The sequence below is a fragment of the Onychostruthus taczanowskii genome, unplaced genomic scaffold (genome assembly GCF_017590055.1).
Source record: "Onychostruthus taczanowskii isolate IOZ18803 unplaced genomic scaffold, ASM1759005v1 scaffold65, whole genome shotgun sequence".
In the NCBI taxonomy this organism is placed as follows: domain Eukaryota; kingdom Metazoa; phylum Chordata; class Aves; order Passeriformes; family Passeridae; genus Onychostruthus; species Onychostruthus taczanowskii.
Window position 1 is genome coordinate 3,730,193 of NW_024504233.1, and position 20,838 is coordinate 3,751,030.

Genomic DNA, 20,838 nt, shown 5'->3' on the forward strand with positions numbered 1-20,838 from the left:
AAATCCACACTGGGTAAGGACCAGTCAGCTATAAGACACAGACAAGGATCTGAGTATTAAACCATTTAATTCTCAAACCACTCACATGCATAATGTTCTTTTACACAGTGTTAAAAGAAAGAAGAAAATGCATTTTTTTAATACAAACAGAATTTCAAGTATACATTTATAGAATTTTCCAAGATTCTTACCCAAGTTGCTAAGTTCTCATTCACATTGTTCTTAAAGCTGTCCAACGAGAGCGCTTTTTGCTAAACTGCTTTCAATGCAATTGTACAGTCCCCTCTACCTTGGTTTTATTTCCCCCTTTCCCAACTCTGGTTCCCCTGCCATCCCTGCCCACCCCCCTCCAGCAGTGCTGGCTGTCCCTGGACACAAAGGCCATGGAGCTTCTGTTTGCCAGTGCCTGCTGGAAGAGGAAAAGAGAAGCAGTCATGGAGGGCCAGTTTGGAAACAGCTTGGAAAATCACTGAAGAACAGTCTGATATCCACAAGTTACAGCAGGCTTACTCTTCAGCCTACTCCAGACTAGTCTGAACACTGACTTTTTTTTCTTGAAATAAGGACTGCAACCAAAAATAAAATAAAATAATAAAAACAAAAGAATAATTAGTACAGCAGGAAATTTCTTAACTGTGAAAGTAAGTCTTGAGTGTTAGGACACCTGTCCTAAAAAGGTTTGATTTATAGGTCACTAGTTGACGGTGACAGCACAATTTCTGTTACAAATGGTTACTCTGCAAACCAGCTCAGAGCAGAATCAATGTGGGACACACAAACTTGGATTAAAAAAGAAAAAAAAAAACACCAAACAGAACTGACAAGGGCTCCATATTCATGTTATGGAAAAAGCCCACAACCCCAGTGACAGCTTTGTCCTGGCTTTGCTGCTCAGCTCAGCCCTGGGCCGCCAGCTGGGTTGTAACTGGGTGCAACTTCTGACCTGTTAAAAAACGGGGTTTCAATCTTCTTGACAGGCAAGGGTGGGTTTCTCTTGAAAGATTCCAAGGTCTCCTAACAGCCAGCAGCCCCAGCAGTGCCTGGGCACGGCGGGGCTGCTCCGGGCAGCGTGGGGGCCGTGTGGGCCCGGGGGGCTGCTGGAGGTAGAGCTGCCACGGCCGAGGCTGCGGCAGCATTGCTCCCCCCGAGCTGTGGCTGCCCAGGAGCTGCCTGCCTGTACAGCTGTGTCCCCAGCCAGCCACAGCTGTACTCGTCTGACGAGTTAAAGTGCATTGCGGCAGAAAAGGGTTTGCTTTTTCATTTTTTTTTTTTATTTTTTTTAATTTTTTTTTTTTAAAGAGGAACCTATTTAAAGTGCTGTTCTAGTTTGGAAAGGGACTTTTTAGAAAAAAAAATGGCACCTTTTCACATGAGAGATTTGCTCTCTGTATGTGTATACATATATATAAATTTGCAGAGTCAGATCTGCTGACTAATGAACAACATATAAAAGTGTTTGTATTTTATCTTATTGCTTTTTTTTTTTTTTTTTTAAACTGCTGCCTGCTGCCTTGGAGGCAGGAGGGAGATGGATTCTCCTTTACCTTTGCCACCATTAACTGATTTCCCGGTGCAGGAATGTGGTCTCACAGCCCCGGCCCAGGGGACAGTTCACTGTCACGCAGCACACAGGAGGTGACAAAGTCCCCCTGAACTGTCACAGCCCCATGGCCAACCTGCAAAGGGTCACAGTATGGAATTGGAGGCCAAGAAGGACTGTGGACCCCAAGGGTCTCCCGTTGCTCCTGCCAGATGCCATTTTCATTAGAGTCACTTTACAAAGCAGACTTGCATTTCTGAAACACAGAGGTAAGGAAAACAAATCTCTTTAAAGTGAAAGCTTTGCTGCTAGAGTGTGTAGTGTGGTAACCTCAGCACTCCAAGAGAGAGAGGTAGTTACTGTCCTGTGAATACGCTGCTGCTTAATGAGACTCCATTTCTGGAGTGATTGCTCAAAAAAAAAAAAAGAAAAAAAAAAGGAAAAAAAAAATCCTGTCCTCTTTATTAAGTTATCCCAGTTAAATCTTTCTGGTGAAGATATACTTGACTATTTCCTCTAAGAGGCTTTTGTATTTTAGAAATTGATTGTCAGTTAAGTTTGTTACAAGATGAAATTTGATTAGCAAATTGCTATACAAAGCCACTTCCCTTGTTAACTCTTAAAAATTCTCTCTCCCACTACTCAACTATCCATGCCCTGTTTAGGGGTCACATCATGTCTGCTCCTGCAGTAGGACAGCATTTCCTGCTCTGAGCAGTTTTAATGGAAAAAACCAAAGTTTTAAAAAGAGCTACAGATATCATATTCACAGTGCTGTGCAGGAAAGGTGGGGTGACACCAGGGAAATGAGGGGAGCTCTGGGGACAGTGGGGACACAGCTCATGAGAGCTTCAGCTAGTGTTCAACACATTAAAGGCTTGGGAAAACTGCATTCACTCCCCTCTCTTTTCAGACTAAAGCAGTGCTTTGAATACCTTGCTTCCATTTCCATGAATTACCATCTGATCCAGTCTTCTCATCCTTCGCTAATTCTCCCTGCAAGTGCAGGGCACGAGGTGAGGAATATGTTACTGCAAGAACACACAAGTGCATGTTATTCTCCTCATTCAGCCTCTAAAACACCTTATTCAGAAAGGTCTGTTTTGCCACCCAGGATTGCTCTTGCCTGTCCTAAATGTCAGCCATGTTACCCACCAACACAAAAGAACCACGCCTTATTTGAACAACACCACACCAATATTCCTTACTGGCACTTGCCCTGTGACAGCACAGCCCTGGAAGCTGTCTGGTGTCAGCTTTCTGCCCAGGCCAGTGCCTTGGAGGGGAAGCCAAAGGAATTAGCTTTAAGCAAAGGGTACAACAAAATTCTACTTGCAATCCCACCCAGGGTGCTTCCCCCAACAGCACAACCCTGGCTTAGGAAATCTTCTAACGCATCAGAAAAGTGCCTGCATGCCACCTACACCCTGCATCTCTGGTGGAGATCCAGGCTGCTCTGTAAACAGCCCCTGCAAACAAACGGACTGAAAGAATGCCCTGGGGCTGGGGACAGCCACAGTGGGGCTGGGGCTTCATGGCCCTTCCCAAAATCCAATCTGTCAGCCTGAGAATTGCACTGTCCACTTCTCATTAGTGTCACCCACTGCTGCCACCCTCGTCCCACTGGCCTCTTGCAGGCAAGAGCTGTGTTCAGTTACCAATGCACAGGCAAGGAAGGATTCAAGGAAAGCTTCACAGTAATTCAGAGAGGTTCTTTAGACATGTAAACTCTCAGAAAACACTCTCGGAGGCACAAACCCCCGTTATCAAACCAATGCCCAAGACACGTAGATGAATGAGCAGAGCCAGGGAAACCTCAAGAAACAGCTTTTAAAACTTGACCAAATGGGCAACCAATTAATTGGCATCATCAAGTTAAAATTTGTTTCTCTCAGACTAGTTTTGTGACTCCTCCCCCTGCCCTAGACTCGGTAACTTCTATTGGAATTCTAGCAGATGACATCCCTGCCCATGGCAGGGGGGTTGGAATAAGATGAGCTTTAAGGTCCCTTCCAACCCAAACCATTTTGTGATTTGAGTAACTAATTTAAACTGTATTTTATCTTTTTATACTGCCACTTTATATTTTTTGTCCAGCAGTAAATGAATCAATCCAACTTGATTTTTCATTTCTCGTTAGTTTTACAGTTTCATAGCCAATGATATTGGGTCTGACTGCAAAGGTAATGGGAAAGTTTAAATAAATAAGCCTCACTGCAGTATAAAAATAATGCAGCCATTTCACCATAGATCTGAGGGGAAGGGTGTTAGGTACATTATCAAAAACTAAGCTGATAGTATGCAAAAAAATTAATGCACTGATTTTTTTTAAGTACTGCCTTAGGTAACTGCAGTAAAATAATAAATCAGAATATGTCAGATTAAACAAGGAACTTACACAGCAGTATTTAAAAATACCTGAACATGTTTCAAAAGCTTAACTGATACAAACTAGGAAGGCCAGTAAAGCTGCCAATTTTACATGATAAAACTAAAAAAAAAAGGTAACAAAAATACAGCTTGGCGCAGTCCAATGGAAACAGGAACTTGGAGGCTGCACTCTCCCATGATGGAGATTTCCCAGCCTCTCTGGACAGCCTGATCCAATGCTGTTTGACTGTACTCATGGTGAGATAATGTCTTATCATACCTAACCTGATTTTCCCTTGTATAAACTGCTGCCTACTGCTGCTCCTCCTTCCACCGTGTGCCTCCAGGAAGGGTCTGGCTCCATCTTCTCTGCACCCTTCCCTGAGCTGCGGAGTTTAAATAGGAAAAATTATATAGGTAAAGGAGAAAGCACTGAAAAAAACAAACTTCAGTCTTCAACACTTGCTAGAAAACTCAAAAAATGGCACTTTGAAGTCTAGTACTGCCCTTTCCACCCTTCACTTCCCACCCTTCAGCTCCTTTCAACGGCGTTTTGGAAATGCTCACAGCAAATCTTGCCCCTACAGGGGACTGACCCCTTTTCCTTCTTACTATTCACAGCTCCAGCAAGGAAAACACTGGTGCTGCTCAGCTATCATGTGCCAGAATAGGCATCTTTGGACACCTGTCTCACAAGGGAGCTGCATTTCCTGCATGCTCCTGCCCCTGAGCAGGTTCTAAGCTCAGCATTTCCCTGCCCACAGCATCCACGGCATGCCAGCTACATGCACTATATCTTCCTAGTGATGCTTTGCTGCTTTTCCACATTTCTACCCATTCCCCTGTGTGGTTCCAATGCCACCAGCACCAGCCAGGGCTGAAAACATAAGCTCTCTCCTTATTTCAGCTCTCTTCCTGCTCCCTAGAGGAAGCAGAGCTGCTGCCAAGCCTGTGGGACATGTTAGAGGTGAATTTTTTCTTAGCACTTGCTAATTCCTTGGAAAGGTAATTACTCCCTGGCACAGAAAAACCAGCAAGATCTTATCTTTGAACTCAGTATTTCTTCCTATTGGTGACAGCAGAACACGTGCCTTCACAGAAGTTATTAACAAACCCCCAACCACTTCTAGACACCACTAAATAGCAATGGCTCATTTCCTAAAACTTTAAATTAGACACTAAATACATCAGTGGCTGGTTTTGTGGCTTCCTCCCCAGCTCCCGGCTGTGCCAGGTCACAGTCTGGTTTTCTGTTTTCTCCCTTTTTATTTCTGGCTTTGCCAGAACATCCTTGTTTACAACAAAACTGTTAAGGATCATGAAGAACACCTTCAGAAGGCTCCACCATCCAACTTTACTCAGCAAGTTTCAAATCCTTTCAAGGCTGCAACTCCGCAGCAGCACAAGTTCTTAAGTCTTACTCCTAGGCATGTTTTTGTCACCAAAGACCTTTCAGAATTCCCACCTAAAAAAGGTTCCTCCTATTTCCAAGAGACATCATTTCACAAGCTGTAATACTTTGGTTTACAACTAGATTAAAATATAAATTAAATAAGAATAATGCTAAATGAGTTTATATTGAAACACCATTATATTTGTTTCTATATATGTATATACAGGTATGTGTGTGTGCACTCCCTAATGACAGCTAGAGGAAGCAAAAGTCATTCTCCAAAAGCTTCTACTCTTCCAACTAGCATGGTCAACTACTCATCCATTGCAACAATTCCCTGTGCATAAAAGCTAATGAAGCACTGGAAGGTGGTGCTGGTGACCAGCTGGATCACACAGACATTCAGGAACAGAAAGACAATAAATTATAAGAAGCAGTAGTAACTTGTTCACAGTTGGGATGAGGATAATGTTATGGGAAACCTGAATTGTCTACAGTTCCAGGAATAAAAAGCCAAAGCTTACTGAAAGTTACAGATACATTGCAGTTAATCCTAAAAGCAAAGGTCAGATCTGACACAAAGAAATGGCAGAAACCATGTGGAATCTCTCCCAGCAGCCTAAACTCTTGTACCATCAGATTCAGCAGGAAGCTTTCCAATACCTCCATCAAAAGCAGAATTCATCCCAGGGATGCTCTGATCACTGCCTCCATCTCAGCAATGGACATTTTCCCAAGGAGGAAGATTCCTTGAAACCAACTCAATCCTGCATCCAAACGAAAATGCTCCCAGTCCTTTCTTGATTCCATCAGCCCAAACATCACACTCAATCTCTCCTAATTCACAGCCTCTGTGTTTTATTATGTTTGCCAAGCCAAAGCCTTTCAGCAGATGGAAATATTTTAGAGATGGTAGGACTCTTCAAATAATTGTATAACCCACTTGTGTGGGTTTCAGGTTAGGAATAACCTACATTTCTAGAAAGACTACCTGCAGCAAAACTTTGGTCTGCTGCATTTTACTGGTTATAAAACAAAACAAAAAAACAAACAAAAAAACCTCCACAGCAAGTCTACTCCAAATCTACTCTATTCCAAAATGTTCTGGTAGTTTCAAGAAGCAGCCAGTATTGTTTGCATAGTTCTAACTTCTATTTGGTTACATATATATATATATATATATATAAATACATACATATATATATACTATACATACACAGGTACATATGTATTTTATTTTAAAATATCCTTTGAACGACAGTGATTAAAATAAGGATTCTGAGCTCCTCTTTAGGCCCTTTAACTGCAGATATCAAAACTCTGTGCATGGCTCTCACCTTGTGACAGGAGCAATGCTCACCACAATTATTTTGCTGTGGCAGTGGATCCCAGGCTTTCCAACTGCAGTCCTGGCCACAGATTCAGCTCCTAGGGAAAAGTCTGATCCCAGACCCTGGCAAAAAGTCTCTCTGAATTATAGCTTCTTGACTTACAGAATAGCATGGGTTGGAAGGGACCTTTAGAGGCCATCTAGTCCAACCGTCTTGCCGTGGGCAGGGACTTCTCCCATCTCCAAAATATTTCCAGCAGAGCCTGAACAGCATTTGATGTCACTATTCTGCAGAAACATTTGGATGCTGACACAGCTAAATTGGCAGGCATGTCACAGATCAAAGAGGAGAGTTTGCTAAAGTGTAAATAATTTTAAAGGCTGGTTTTTGTTAGTTTTCAAGGAGCATGATCCCATCTACCTCCCACACCACCTTCCACCCAAATCAGTTTAATCAGCTGCACCTTTGCAGCTGTCTTCCTATTTATATGTTGGATTCTGCAGGAGAGATGATGTCAACAGCAAATAAAAGCTACAACTCTGCTCTTGCAAAGGCCTTGTTAGGGCTGCATCACCCAAAAGAGGCAAGGACTGTACTCCAAAAGCAAACTGCTTGGAATCACTTCCTGAAATGGGCATCCCACAGTTAAGTGACAGTCCTACTGCAGAGGTGTGGGACGGAAACGCAGCCACAGAGCTGTCACAAAATGAGAGCAGGACAAGCAGGGAGAGCTGTCCTGTCCATGTACTTCAACCTTGAGCTCACAGAGGGCTGAAATCTTGGCTCTGTGCCCTGTGTGCTGAGCCAGCCCCATGATGCTTTTCAGCTTGTTCCCAGTGCTATTCCAGCTCTGTATAGCTGTCAGATGGGAATGGGGTCAGTCACTGCTGACCTCTCTGGGTTTAAAACAGCAACAGAGACACAACATGCTTTCTGTTCTTCCCAGCACCCAAACTAAAGTTAAATTATACAGGTCACAGCTTGAGGATATTGTAGAGAAGATGTAGGAAAGTCCAAGGACTGAACCTGATGGTGGATAATGCTGAGAGGATGAGGAGGGACTGCCCATTTGCACTGGCTGCTCTGGCTCTCACCAGGCTATCCTGCATCTTACTAAGTTAGCTCTAAGCATGTCCTCAGCCTCCTGCAACAAATTCACATTCCACAAAGCCTCTCATTCATCCCTCTCTAGCTGCTGGAAATACAAAGCACAATTTGTTCTCACATCCTCTAACTGCATTTTGGCCTTCTCCTTTTCCCAGCATCACATCAGTCATCCTCCTGAGACAAAGAGGTTTAGCTTTTCTCCAAAGCAGCAACACAGTATTAACACAATTCTTGCTATTTTCACAGCTATTCACAGGTAACCTGGCAGCAGCAGGGAACAGCCGTGGCAACCATCATGTCACTTGGCTGACACTTGGCACCAGGGCTTGCTGCAGGCTTAAGGAGATAACCACAACTCTTCACATTTGGGAGGTGAGTTCTTTGACAGCAAAGAACTAAGAAATATGTCCACCTCCAAGAAAGCAAACTGTAAAACCAGAGTGTGTTCTCCTTGTTGCCTGAGGCAAGAAAATAAATGGGTTAGTAAGCCCTAACTCTAAAGCAGACAAAAATGTTACGTACAGAGGTATTAAAACACAAGAGTTCTCTTCACATCCTCCTTAAATCACAGTTGAAATCACAGTTTTGGCAGAACAAGATGCAGCTAGATGTGGGAATGCAAAGCTGTGCCTCAACCCATCACAGAAGCATTCACACTTGGAAAGTTGGCATCTGATTCTCCACAGCTTTGGTGCAACCGTAAAGAGCCACACCAACGCAGAAGCAACAGGACACAGTATCATTCTGTTAGGGAAAGCACCTCTAAGTAGCTACACCACTGTCAGAAAATTCACATGAGGTTTCTCCATACCGTACAGGACCTCCAACCCCTTTTTTCTTGAACCTTGGTCTCATCTGCACTCAGGAAGTCGACCCTTGAAAGAAATGTTCAATAACGATTCCTTCAGCACTGGTTCCACTGTCTAGTGCGGATGGGCCTGAACTGGTTTCAGCACTGTTCAAGAAATATTAGACATGATGATTCCCACACATACATACACATCCATTAAATGTACAGAAATAATATCAAAATGATTCCCACTACCATACCTTATACTGACTCTAGCTACAAGCTATAAACTTCACCTCAGCGAGGCCTGGGCAAGAATATTGGCTCTTTTGCATGCAATCAGAAATGATCATTTATACAGTGGCAACCTCTGCACAAAAAAAAAAAAAAAAAACAAAAACAAAAAGAAAAGCAAACATAAAGGAGGAAAAAATAAAAACCTTTCACAAGCTTTGTTTTCAGCCTAGTAAGGTATGAAGGACTAATTTCATGGTTTTCACCAGGCCACTTGAAGTAGTGAATCAGCAAACAGGACACGCTGTTGGCATCCTGTACTGTTTGGATGCTTCTCCGTTCACAGTATTGATACAGTAAAATAAAAACCTGCTCAAGAAACTCACAGCTATGCCATGGGAACAAAGGCATTCACCATTTTATGTCAGCCCTTTTTCACTACGGTTGCCATCTGTCTCAGAGAAATGTTGCTCGTGTAGCAGTTACTGCACCTTCACCCTTCTCTTCACAGCAAGCTTAGCAGGGAAACTTTCCCACTATATTTTTATATAATATATGTATATAAATAATTTTATGTTTTTATAGTTTGGTAGTATTATTTTAAAATTTCTATTTTAAAACACTTAAAAATCTTTTAAGCAACTAAAAGTAACTTTTTATGCTCTCTAGTGTGAACAGGATAGGATTTCAAAGTTTTTAACTTTTTTTTTTTTTCATTTTTGGTAACTTCAAAAGCTATGACTAAAGCAGCACATCTCCACTCCTCCCTGCACCTTGATTGCAACAAAACCTACCTTGGCCACCCTCTCACCTCATCCTCTGCCACTGCTCTCTGGCAACCTCACTGTTTTGGTACCGTGATGTCTGACCTTTGCCAGGAAACCTGACGGAGCTGGTTGTTTGGGCGGCCAAATCACTCCCTGTGTGACGGATGCCCTTGACAGGAGAGGAGGAAGAAGGCACAGAAGGAAAACGGAGGTGAAATATCAGTTTTCCTGTTTGAAATGGTCAATGAAATGGTACTTTGCAGGTACCCAGCTCAGAACGCCTGCAAAGGTTCCTCTTGTAGGATCACATCCCTGTTACATGTGATACCGGCACCGAGCCCTTTCCCACACACAAAAACACATTAGAGCCACATCTCTTTTTGAGAGAGAGATGGGAGGAACAGTGAGACCCCTCACATATTAAAAAAAAAAATCTATAAATCAAGGCAAGAATACATCACCCTTCTCCAAATTATTCCCTCCAAAGGGGCAGGAAAATGATCCCAAGTACCAATTTGCAGATGGGGAAAGCAAGGGCTGGGATGTTTCCATGTGCCCAAGACCGCAGTCAGACAGCAGGCCAAGTTTATTGTCACTTGGTCAGGCTCCTGCCTGCTAAGCCCCTGCTCTCACCTCTCATCCAGCTTTCTTGCTGAAGCAAGATGAAGTTTATTTCTTTTTCAATGTCTCCTTGTTCCTCCCATCACCTTAAAGTTCAGAACTTCACCCTTCCTCATCATATACACATTATACATCCTCAAGAGAACTCCTTCACCAAACCTGATACGCACAGCCTGTCGTCCATTCCCCCCCTTCAACATGAACAACTTGGCATCAGAACTAGAGAAAACTCTTAAAATATTGCATATTTTTTTAAAAAAAGATGTCAGGATATTTGCACTTATCTGCCTGTCCCATGCTTGTCTGGTTATGAACCACGTAAGCTCGTGCAAACACCTACAATACACACGCAGGCATCTCTCTCCAGGTTTGCTAACTTGCTCTAAACATCAGAGCTACTCAGAATACAAAAATGTTAAGTCCATGCAAGGGGACAGAGTTGTGATTGCTCTAGGAACCATTCACTTTTAAATCTCCTGAACTGTTTTAAGGAAATAGAGTAGGGTTCTCTTTTCTTTTTGCGTTTCATTGATAAAAAAGTTATCAAACTAGTTTGTAGAAACAGGTTTAAAAGCAACCACCTGCGATTGCTCGGCTGTGACAACAGCATTGCAGTATTCCCATATCCCGTATTGCTGTTCTAAAAGATCAAGTGTGTGTCGAGGGGGGAGCAGGGGTGAAAGAGGACTTTGGTAGCCAGCCTCTAACTCTGCAATTCAGCAACTCCAGAAAATCTCTTCCTAATCCTCGGCACTACCTGAAGCATGGCAGCGCTCCAGCCAGGACCTCAGAGTGCTCTGAGCTCTCCAGATCAGCACCAGCAGAGGACAACCTCCTCTGGAAGACCCCTCCAGCCCTTCTCCCAATGCATCAGTCTCATGCAAACCTCACAGCTGCTAAATTCCACTCTCAGTAGCTGAAGTACTTCCTTCACATTTTGCTGACCTCTGGAATACCACTTTGTAGCTGTGCCCACTTTAACAAGGGGCACCAGGGCTGCACGCCTGGAATGAGCAAGCCCAAAGCCCTAAAATAACAGTTTAAATAAAAACGTAAAGAGACACACCAAAATCAGACAGGGATAAATACACTCGGGCAAGGCAGGTTCCACCAGGACAGTTTTTTTGTTTTCTTTGCTGTGGCAACTACCTGGGGAAGGGAGAAAGGCAACGGCCCCTTGCCCCTGCTCTCCCCTCGAGCGGGAGCAGTGGATATGGCTCTGTGGCTGAACCCGGCACCGCCGGCGGGACGCCCTGCTGGGCCACAGCGCTGTCCAGAAATACAAATGACTGCTTGTCCCAGATCACTACAGAACAGTAAAAAAATTTAAAATCCTGTCGATCCCTGAATAAGAAGTTGATTGACACAGTTGTTCTGTTTTTCTCCAAGAGGAGGAGGAATAAGGGAGAAAAACATTTAACACTCTACGGGTGTGTGTGTGGGTGTGTGAGAGGAAGAGAGAGAAAGAGAGAGATTTTTCTATTTTGGCAACATCTTGGGAGCTTCTTTCTGTTCAGTGGTGGCATTGCACTAATTACAGTACCAGCCTGCCGGGTCGGTGCTGACTCTTTAGAGCCAGGAATGGGAAGACGGTCCTTTCTCCTGGGACTCCACAGCCGCATTCAATCCGGCCCGGTTGTGGACACAGATCCCTGTGCCGTCTCCCCCACCGCCACAGCCTCTTCCTGTGGAGGGGATTCCTCCTCTGCCTGCCCCCGGGACGTGACGGTGGTCTCGGGGGAGATGCTGTGGGGCCCCTCCAGGGGCAGACAGCCGGGGTGGTTCTTGCGAAAGTGCTGGTTGAGGATGGCCTGGAAAGGGAAGCTTTTGCCGCACACGTGGCAGTGGAAGGGCTTGTTGCCCGTGTGCTTGCGGATGTGATATTCCAGCTGATCCTTGCGGGTGTACTTCTTCCCACACATGCGGCACACGAAAGGGGTGATGCCCATGTGGAGCCGCATGTGCCGGTCCAGGCTGCCCTTCTGGTTGAAGGATTTGGCGCAGTAAATGCACGTGAGCCGTGGGTTGTACCGGAACCAGCGCTCTGAAACCTCCTGCTCCCGCAGATACTCCACGTAACCGCTCACTCCAAGCATGGCAGATTCCTCCCCCTGCCAAGGAAATGGCACAGATTTAAATAACAAGCAGCCTAAAACAAGTTGCAGAGAAGATTAGGCCCGGGTCCAGCCAGTAAAGCATGTGCCAAACCTCAAAATCAGCAGCACTAATGTCTGCAACCTCAAGCACACATTTAAGTGCTTAACTGGGGCCTCGAGGCTGAAGACAAACGAGCAATCAATTAGAAACCACTGCTGCAAAGGCCCCCTCTGCCAAGCCATTCCCTGGATCTGGTGAAGAAAGGACAGCCCTTAACACAAGGGGACTTGGCCACCAATTCAGTTGCAGACCACACGTCAATACTTGTTACTTTATAAAAAATTTCTGCCAGTTTAATTAACACACTTGGGTGTATCATCTTCTCTTTTTCCTTACTAAAGTCAAAAAAAAGAAGCCAGTTGATGAGCTTGCAGTAAAACAAAGGAGGAGCAAACCATAAATCATATCTGAAAGTGTTCAGGTGTCATTTTACACAGGTATTTATTCAGATGTCACTTAGAGTTCACAAGGAGTCACGTTTGCCTGCCTGGCTGTGTAACCCATCCCAGCCCCGTGGCATCGCAGGCAAGGATGTGCCTGACCCAGCTTGCACAGCAAACACTCCTCTGTATTTTCTGAAGTCACACAGACAAACAGCCGAGAGCAACCTGAAGCACAAGCCTGGTCTCGGGACAGACACTTCTGACCATCGTATTCAGACTGAGCAGAAACACAGCGACTGCAGGATGCTGCTGTGCTGGAGATGCACTCTTTGCTCCCACAGTGCTGCTTCCCAGTGGTGCCACAGGTAGAGAAGCAACCAGCAGAAGGGCATCTCTTCTGCAAGCCAGGGTTCTACAGGCATGAGCAGCAGTGTACCTGTGCCAGGTGCTGCTAAATCCAGCTGTACAGGAATGGCGAAGCTGTTGAGGACTAAAGGAGATACACAAAGCTCTATTTCTTCCTTTCCAGTGCCATGGGACAGAGGCAGGCTATTTTAGCATGGATATTGCAATGCCAGGAGAGTGGAAGTTGATGATACTTCCCCATGGTGTGTAAAGCCTAAGGTTTCACGTTTAAGGCTGTCTCACAATGGAGAAATAAGAGTGCCTTTTTTTGTAGGCAGAGCTAAAACTGCTTAATGTCACATTTCCCCTAGAGGGTTGGTTTGACCTGAAATTTTTGCAATGTCTTCTGAGGACACAGAACAAAGCTTTGCAAAACAGGAACAAAAAGGTATCTGTCATTTTATGGAAGTGTCTAACAAAGATAGCAATCACAATTTCTCCCTACCTTGCTTCACTTGGTCTTGCTCAAGAGCAAAGCAGCCTAGTGCCTCCTTACCCACCTCCAGCCAAGTCCTTACACACTGACACATTCCCTACCTGTCAGGTTCACAAGAGTCCTTCTGCACTCTGCTGGCTGACATGCTTGCACTACAGAGGCACTGTGACACTAACTGGATGCAACTAAATTAGACCAAAATGATAAGGCACAGGCATAACTGCTGTGTCCCACTTTGCTCCACTCTACAGCCCACTGCTCTCCCATTTCTGTGCATCTCTCCCTCCTACCCCAAAACTGTGCCCAAGAAAGCAGAGAATTCAGAGCTCCTTTATGTTGCAAAGCCTGCTGTGCAACACAAGTCACTCGGAGACAGAGACCCCTCTAAAACTGCACAGCTCCTTGACACTCCACCCCAAAAAGGTTTATTGGTGTAGTGCCTGGAGGGCTTTTGGGAATGGTCTTGGTACCGGCACAGAAAGATTCAGCTGTTGTCACCCGTCTTGCACAGAAGCCAAGCCACACCTCCTCCCTCTGCTCAGGCATTTGCTGCCAGTATTTGAGGGCAGATCCAGCTCTGCAGGCAAATGGGGTTTCTCCTCAGGAGTTGGTGGCCTGCCCAGAATAAGGGTGGATATTTATGCCCTCAAACAGCAAGAGAAAATCCTTGTGTTTTCCAAGTATCTGGCCAAAATCCCAAACAACAGCCAGAATCCATTTTGAATCGTACTTGCCCAGCACATGTTCTCCTGTGCGCAGGTAGATTCTTTGCCAAAGTAAAAGGTCCTTGTATCACACACATTATTGCTTGCAAATATAAAATATGACACACTTCATCACAACAAAGTCCCCTTCACCTCCAAGCCAACATTTACTTGCAAACATCCTGGTCTGCCTACCTGGGAACTGGGCTGCTTAGGCTCATCCATCCGCCCGGGAGACTCGCTTTTCGATCTGTACCGCTCGGTCACAGCAACCATGCTGCCAGAAGGGCTGAATCTGTGGGGTGGGCAGAGTGTAAATGGGATTTTTCATGGGCATCAGGTCACTACAATGTTTAGAGCAAGGGGTGAGCAATAGAGGCAGATGTATAGCATCTCTTCATCCTCATCACCTAACACACTGGAAGTGGAACAGTGCAAGTATAAAGGAAAAACCAAATCATACGGTCTATGGCTTCAGTCTAAACATCTGAAAAATAAAACTGAGTCATTTGGCTTCCAGTTCAGCAACAGAGAAGGTTGCTATCATGAATAAACCAATATGGGCCTGGTGACTCAGGAACTGTACAGCAGGACAGAAACCATTTCTCAGAGGACACCTCTCCTCCAGCACCCTCCTCCTCCATTCCCAGTGTGAAACATAAGGGATGTGATGGACTAGAGGTGGGAAACAGTGCATACAGACTGCAGTGCAAAAAGAGATGCTAGAGACTAGATGATCCAAGGAAAAGAGCTAAGGAAGTAGGAAAGCATCGCTCTCCAAAGGCCAGCTCAAGATTGTTCCCACTGATTTGATTTAAGTGACAAGTGACAGAATATTCACTGCTTCCACGTAGCTATTTCCCCATGGGATTGAGCTAGAAAAGAGGCAGATGTGAAGGGAAACCCTAGAACTACAACCCCCCCCAACCTCTGCCCCTTATCTAATCCATTCTCTGGCCTGAGCCTAGGGGAAGAAAGCAAATGCTGGATTGGAAGGGAACGAGATGGATGGAGAAGCCAAACACAGCAGATTTCACCACTCATTTTCAACAAAGGCTTTCTGCTTTCTCATGTAAATCAAAACAACAGTGGAGGCCACTGGGTTCCCCATTTCAACTGCCTCAGAAGATGTAAACCCAGGGGCAACTGCTGTCATGGACCACTGGGAAGAGCTTGACCTACAGCTGGTGTCTGGCTCGTTTCTCAGGGGGAACCATCCCCAGATCTCTGGGCCAGAAGGCACCAGTGCAATGGAGACGTGTAACACATATTGTATATGACCCCATTAATCCAAATGCTGAATCTGGTATCTACTGAGGCTGAACTGAACATCTTCTTTAAAGAAAATCTCACCTCAGCTGAAACACTGAGAGGAAGAGATCCTAACCTCTAAGAGCTAATTAAGCAATTTCCCAAGCTAGCCTGTACCTGGAGATCCTGGTGTGATCGCTACCCAGCCAAAATACTATTACCCAAACTGGACACACTTCCTAACACCAGGTAAAAACCCTCTCGCTCTTATGCTTAAGATGGCCAAAGGAAACAGAAAGAGGACCAAAGGAAATAGAAAGAGGAAATGTACCAAAGTGACTGACCCAACCAGGTCAGCATCTTGCATAACCTCCTCTTAGAGGCAAGTTGAATAATTAAGTTTAAGGAAACCCACCTGTCAATCTCACTGCTGGTCGGCCTGACCACTTTGGCTCCAGAGGAGCCTAAGGCAAAGGCCTCCTGGCCCAGCGATCCGTGGCCCGTGGTGTCGATCACCATGGCCGTGACCTCCTCAGCGCTGCTCCCATCTTCTCCCGAGGGCTGGTGCTCTGCCCCCAGCCACTCCTCCAGGTTTTCCGTCTTAATGCGCACTCCTCCCAGCACCCGCACTTCCTCGTCGTTCTGCGCCCCGCGCTCTCCCACGCCCGTCTCCACGTACCACTGTCCCGCCCTGTTGATCCGCAGGATGGGCTCCCTGCCTTCCACGTCGGAACTCTGCTCGATTATCTGGGGGCTGGTGGACTCCTCGGGCGGGCTGAGCTCCCGGATGTCCAGCACCGTGCTAACCTGGCCCAGGCGGCTCCCCTTGGCGGTGTTGTGACGCGGACTCAGGGAGCGGCTCGGGTTTGGCGTCGCCCGGTGAGACTCGGGCGGTCTCTCCTGATGCTTCGTCCTAGTCTGGCTCAATTCCGCTTCCACCTCGGCCACGTTAATTTTGAAATGAATCCCCTCGAGTATCTGCGTGCATTTGTCTATGATGTGCTGCATCTGCAAGAAACTGGCAGCTGTCAGGTAACTGATGATGTCAGCCAGCTGCAGACATATCCTGCCAGTGTAGCAGAAGGAGAGGAGCTGCTCGAACACAGAAGGGTTCTTGATGACGGAGATGGACACGGTGCTCATCTCGTTCAGGGACATGTGGTCACGGAAGTAGGGTGAGCTGGCAGCCAGCACCACCTTGTGCGCACGGAAAGCCTGGCCCTGCACGTTGACCACGATGTCGCACAGCCGACCCTGCATGCGCAGCTGGTTCAGGTGGCTCAGGACAGAGTTACTGAAGTTAGGAATCTCCAGCTGAATGTTCCCGCTCTTCTCCATGGCTGTCCCAGCTGCAGGTGCACGACTCTACTGGAAAAGGGGGAAAGGATCCTGTCATCAGCAGAGCCAATCACTTGAAATTAGAACTTTTTTCACCTGCTTCCACACAGTTTGAAACACTGGAGTTTTTCGAGACCTTCCTCACCCACTGAACTGCCACACACCTGGCAGCAGCTCTGTCATGAAGGAGTGTGTTTGAGATTGCTTAAAAAAGCATCCCAAAAGCTCTCTGATCTCTCCATGCTACGCATTCCCCTGCACAAGAGTTCTGCTAAACCAGTCCCCAACAGACCCCCATTCCCTGCGGCTTTGGCCTGCAAAACACTTTGTTCTGCCAGCCTCAATAAAAGCACATCTGCATGTGAACGGAACATTAAAAATGGCACAGGTATTAAAAATAGGCACCTGATTGCATAATGGATTAAAATTCTCACCACTTGTACCTTCTAAGCATCTTGAAAAGAGAAAGTAATAGGGAAAGCTCCTTTGTAAAACAGGAACCGGGAAGGAGACACCGGGACCTAAATCCTCCTGAGACTTTTGAGAAGTTGGCCAGCACACATCTGACCTCAAGTGCCTTGTTAACTTGAGGTACCCATCATATGTGGCACTTCTGACACGTGCCAGAAAATATATAACGGGAGAGTGAAAAACAAAGCTGGGGCCCAGGAGAGCTCAGAGGGCCTCACTCAGGATCACTTTTGTAGGGTCCCAAAGACTTCACAGTGGCCATCACTAAGTGCCCATCCGGCCATACCCATGGTCAGTAACTCCTGGACTCTTTCCCAAGTAGAGCAAGAATGGGATTGTTCCACTTGGGCTACAATTCACAATGGTGCTGCTCTGCTCGAGCTGCAATCCAGGTCAATGTTCACCCGGGCTACACATGGCTCATCCCCTGTTTCCCACCTTGGCTGGGATGTTCCTCGTTGTTCCCACCTCTACGAGAGCTCCTGGTAGGCTCAGAGAACACCTCACTGCCCAGCTGGTGCAGTCAGGGGACCCTTCACCACTCAGCTGAGTCCACCAGGGCTTATCAGGAGATCCCAGAGCAGGGCCAGGGAGGCGGACTGGGGGATGCACCAGCACATCATCACATCTTATTTTGGCAAAGTTTGAAAAGAAGCCCTGACCATATATGGTAAAAAGTTGGAATGAATGAAAGTGAGATGTAAACTCATCCAAAAAAAAAAAAAAAGGAAAGTAAATAAGCTTGTTAAAGTCCACTCATGGCATAAGCAGCTTTCAAGCCGGATGGCATTTGCAATGTGGACTGAGCAGAGTCCTGCACATGTCAGAACCATTTCAAGCAGGCTGGGAATATCAAGGCTCACAGTGCCCACTCTGAGGAATCTCTGAATTGAAGGGATTGGCACATGAAGAGCATGTCTGCCTTTGGAGGACTTTTTATTTGGAATTTATGAACACTGCAGCACAGCACATGTCCATATGCCCAAGCAGGCTTTGTGCAAACTTGGCAAACCCACTTACTAAACATGAAGCTGCAGGACAGCCTGTCAATCTTGTGGAGCTGTGCCAAGGGATTTCTGAGGATGGCTGCGTGTCCCTGGGGAAATCAGACCAGAGTGCACAAAGCTTCACAAGGTGCAGCTGAACACTGCTAGGTCTTAGGGCTTCTTCTCTCCTTCCCCTACCATAGAATGGTTTGGGTTGGAAGGGACCTTAAAGGCCATCCAGTGCCACCCCTGCCATGGGCAGGGACACCTTCCACTAGCCCAGGTAGCACCAAGCCCCATCCAACCTGGCCTTGGACACTGTCAGGGATCCAGAGGCACCCTGTGGCAGGACCCCACTACCCTCACAGGGAACAGTTTCTTCCCAATATCCAATCTAAAACTACCCTGTGGCAGGACCTCACTACCCTCACAGGAAACAGTTTCTTCCCAATATCCAATCTAAAACTACTCTCTGACAGTGGGAAGCCATTCCCCCTCGTCCTGTGACTCCATCCCTTGTCCTGAGTCTCTCTCTGTCTTTCCTGTCAGCTCCTTCAGGCACTGGAAGGCCACAATTAGGTCACCCTGAAGCTTCGCTTCTCCAGGCTGAACCACCCTGGTTCTCACATGAGAACGTCTCCATCTCTCTGATCATCTTGGTGTCTCCTCTGGACTCACTCCAACAGCTCCATGTCCTTCCCCATCTTTTGGAGAAAGCAACAAATGCCACAAAAATCAGGAAACCACAGGGCACAGGACTGTGTCAACACAGCACTGGGAGCAGAACACCAACTGCACAGAACAAGGGGAAATAGAAAACCCAACATCTTACCTGGAGTGCTGTGAGTTACATGCAGCAGGAAGGAAATGGGGGTGCTGCCTTCTTTTTTTTCTTCTGATGTAGTAAGAAGAAAACTTGTTGCCCCCTTCCCCTTTAGGAGGTAAAAAGAAAGAAAAAATGAAGGGCAGAGGAACTGGGTTCTCCCAAGAGCAGTTGTGAACATGAAATTTTGTCACTCTTGGTTCTGTTGGAGGATCTAGCAGCAGGATTAGCTCACCATCTTCCCCAAAGAGCTGTTCCTAAAGCAATAAGCCTCAGAGTACACTCTCAAGGAAGGCAAGGGTGAAACAGCCCTGCCAAGGCCACGAGCACCCACGGAGGCAAGAGGGAGGCAGAGGCTGAGCTTGGGATACACAGAAAGAGAAGGGAACAAAAAATCATCAGACCTTAACTGCTGAGCATGGCTGTGGTGAGAAGGCAGCTGCTCCTCAGAGAGCCCAACAAATTATCTGTGAGCTCCTGCTCCAGAGGCAGGGAAAATCCATCTACTCTTTATAACCCACAGAACTCTGCTCACCCCAGTGCCAAGGAACCTGCATGTTATGATCCACTCAGAGGCTGGGGAGAGGGAATCTCCCTTTTGGTTCAAACTACCCTGTCAGAGGCCGATTTCTGCCCCTCTGAGTAAGGGAATCTCTCAGAGCTTTTGCAGCTCAGCCCCAGGGCAATGACATCCTGCTTTCTCCCTGCTCTGGGAAGTCCATCACCTCCAGCCACCTTTACGAGCAGGCTGAGCTGAGTCAGCACAGGGCATGCACTGAGACACTGCTCTTTGTCATGCCATTTGAAGGGCCACCAGCCGAGGGTCAGACTGATCTCAGCAAATGCCTTCCAGCCTGTGAGGGAGCCACCAGGAGTGGGTGGAATTCCTGATCCACCAGGTAAGAAGCAGAGACAGACCACCCAGCAGATGATGTCACCCTGGAAGCTGCACTGAAGACTTTCAGCTTTTGGGTTGAGATTTACTGTGACAGGGCAACTTCACAGAATCACAGAATATCCTGAGCTGGAAGGGACCCACTAGGACCACTGAGTCCAACACCTGGCTGTGCACAGACACCCCAACAATCCCACCCTGTGCCTGACTGCATTGTCCAAACTCTCCTGGAGCTCTGGCAGCTTTGGGGCTGTGCCCATTCCCTGGGGAGCCTGGGCAGTGCCCAGCACCCTCTGGGGAAGAGCCTTTCCCTGACATCCACACTAAACCTGCCCTGACAAAACTCCAGCCGTTCCCTGGGTCCTGTCCCTGCTCCCAGAGAGAGCCGCTTAGGATCCCAGAATGGTTTCGGTTGGAAAGGACCTTAAAGCTCATTCCGTTTCACCCCCTGCCACGGCCAGGGACACTTTCCACTATCCCAGCTTGCTCCAAGCCCTGTCCAACCTGCCCTTGGGCACTGCCAGGGCTCCAGGGGCAGCCACAGCCCCTCCGTGCCAGGGCGTCACCGCCCTCACAGGTAACAATTTCTTCCCAACAAGCCCATTTGGCTGCTCGCACATTCCAACGGGACTCCAACAACTCCGAGCCCAAACACGACTCTGCACTGAGGCAAGCGGCGGTGCCGTCCCGCCCTCCCGCAGGCCCTGGCTCCCGGAGCCCGCTGTCTCCGCCCCAGCGCCCCCGACCCTCCTCAAGCGGGGCCCGCGGCTCCTTCTCCCCGTGACAGCCGCCCGCGGCCCCGCACCGGGGCTGCGCGGGGCGGGCGGCACCGGCCT

At 47.0% G+C, this 20,838-nt stretch overlaps 1 protein-coding gene across 5 annotated transcripts in view; it reads right to left on the reverse strand.

Moving 5' to 3' along the window:
- Positions 1-50: 50 nt before the first annotated feature.
- ZBTB37 (zinc finger and BTB domain containing 37) overlaps positions 51-20,838 on the reverse strand; it is a 20,962-nt gene continuing 174 nt past the window's right edge. The window contains exons 2-6 of one of the 5 annotated variants that reach the window (XR_005953848.1): positions 19,117-19,216; positions 15,905-16,857; positions 14,434-14,533; positions 8,792-12,264; positions 51-8,696 (exon numbers count right to left, since the gene is read on the reverse strand). Coding sequence is in view for 2 of the 5 variants with exons in the window: in XM_041420682.1 (XP_041276616.1) it covers positions 11,776-12,264; positions 14,434-14,533; positions 15,905-16,827 (1,512 nt within the window). In the remaining 3 variants the exon portion in view is untranslated. Of the gene's footprint in view, positions 12,265-14,433; positions 14,534-15,904; positions 16,858-19,116; positions 19,217-20,838 lie in introns of all 5 variants that reach the window. The other 4 variants (XR_005953849.1, XR_005953850.1, XM_041420682.1 and 1 more) reach the window with 4 other exon arrangements.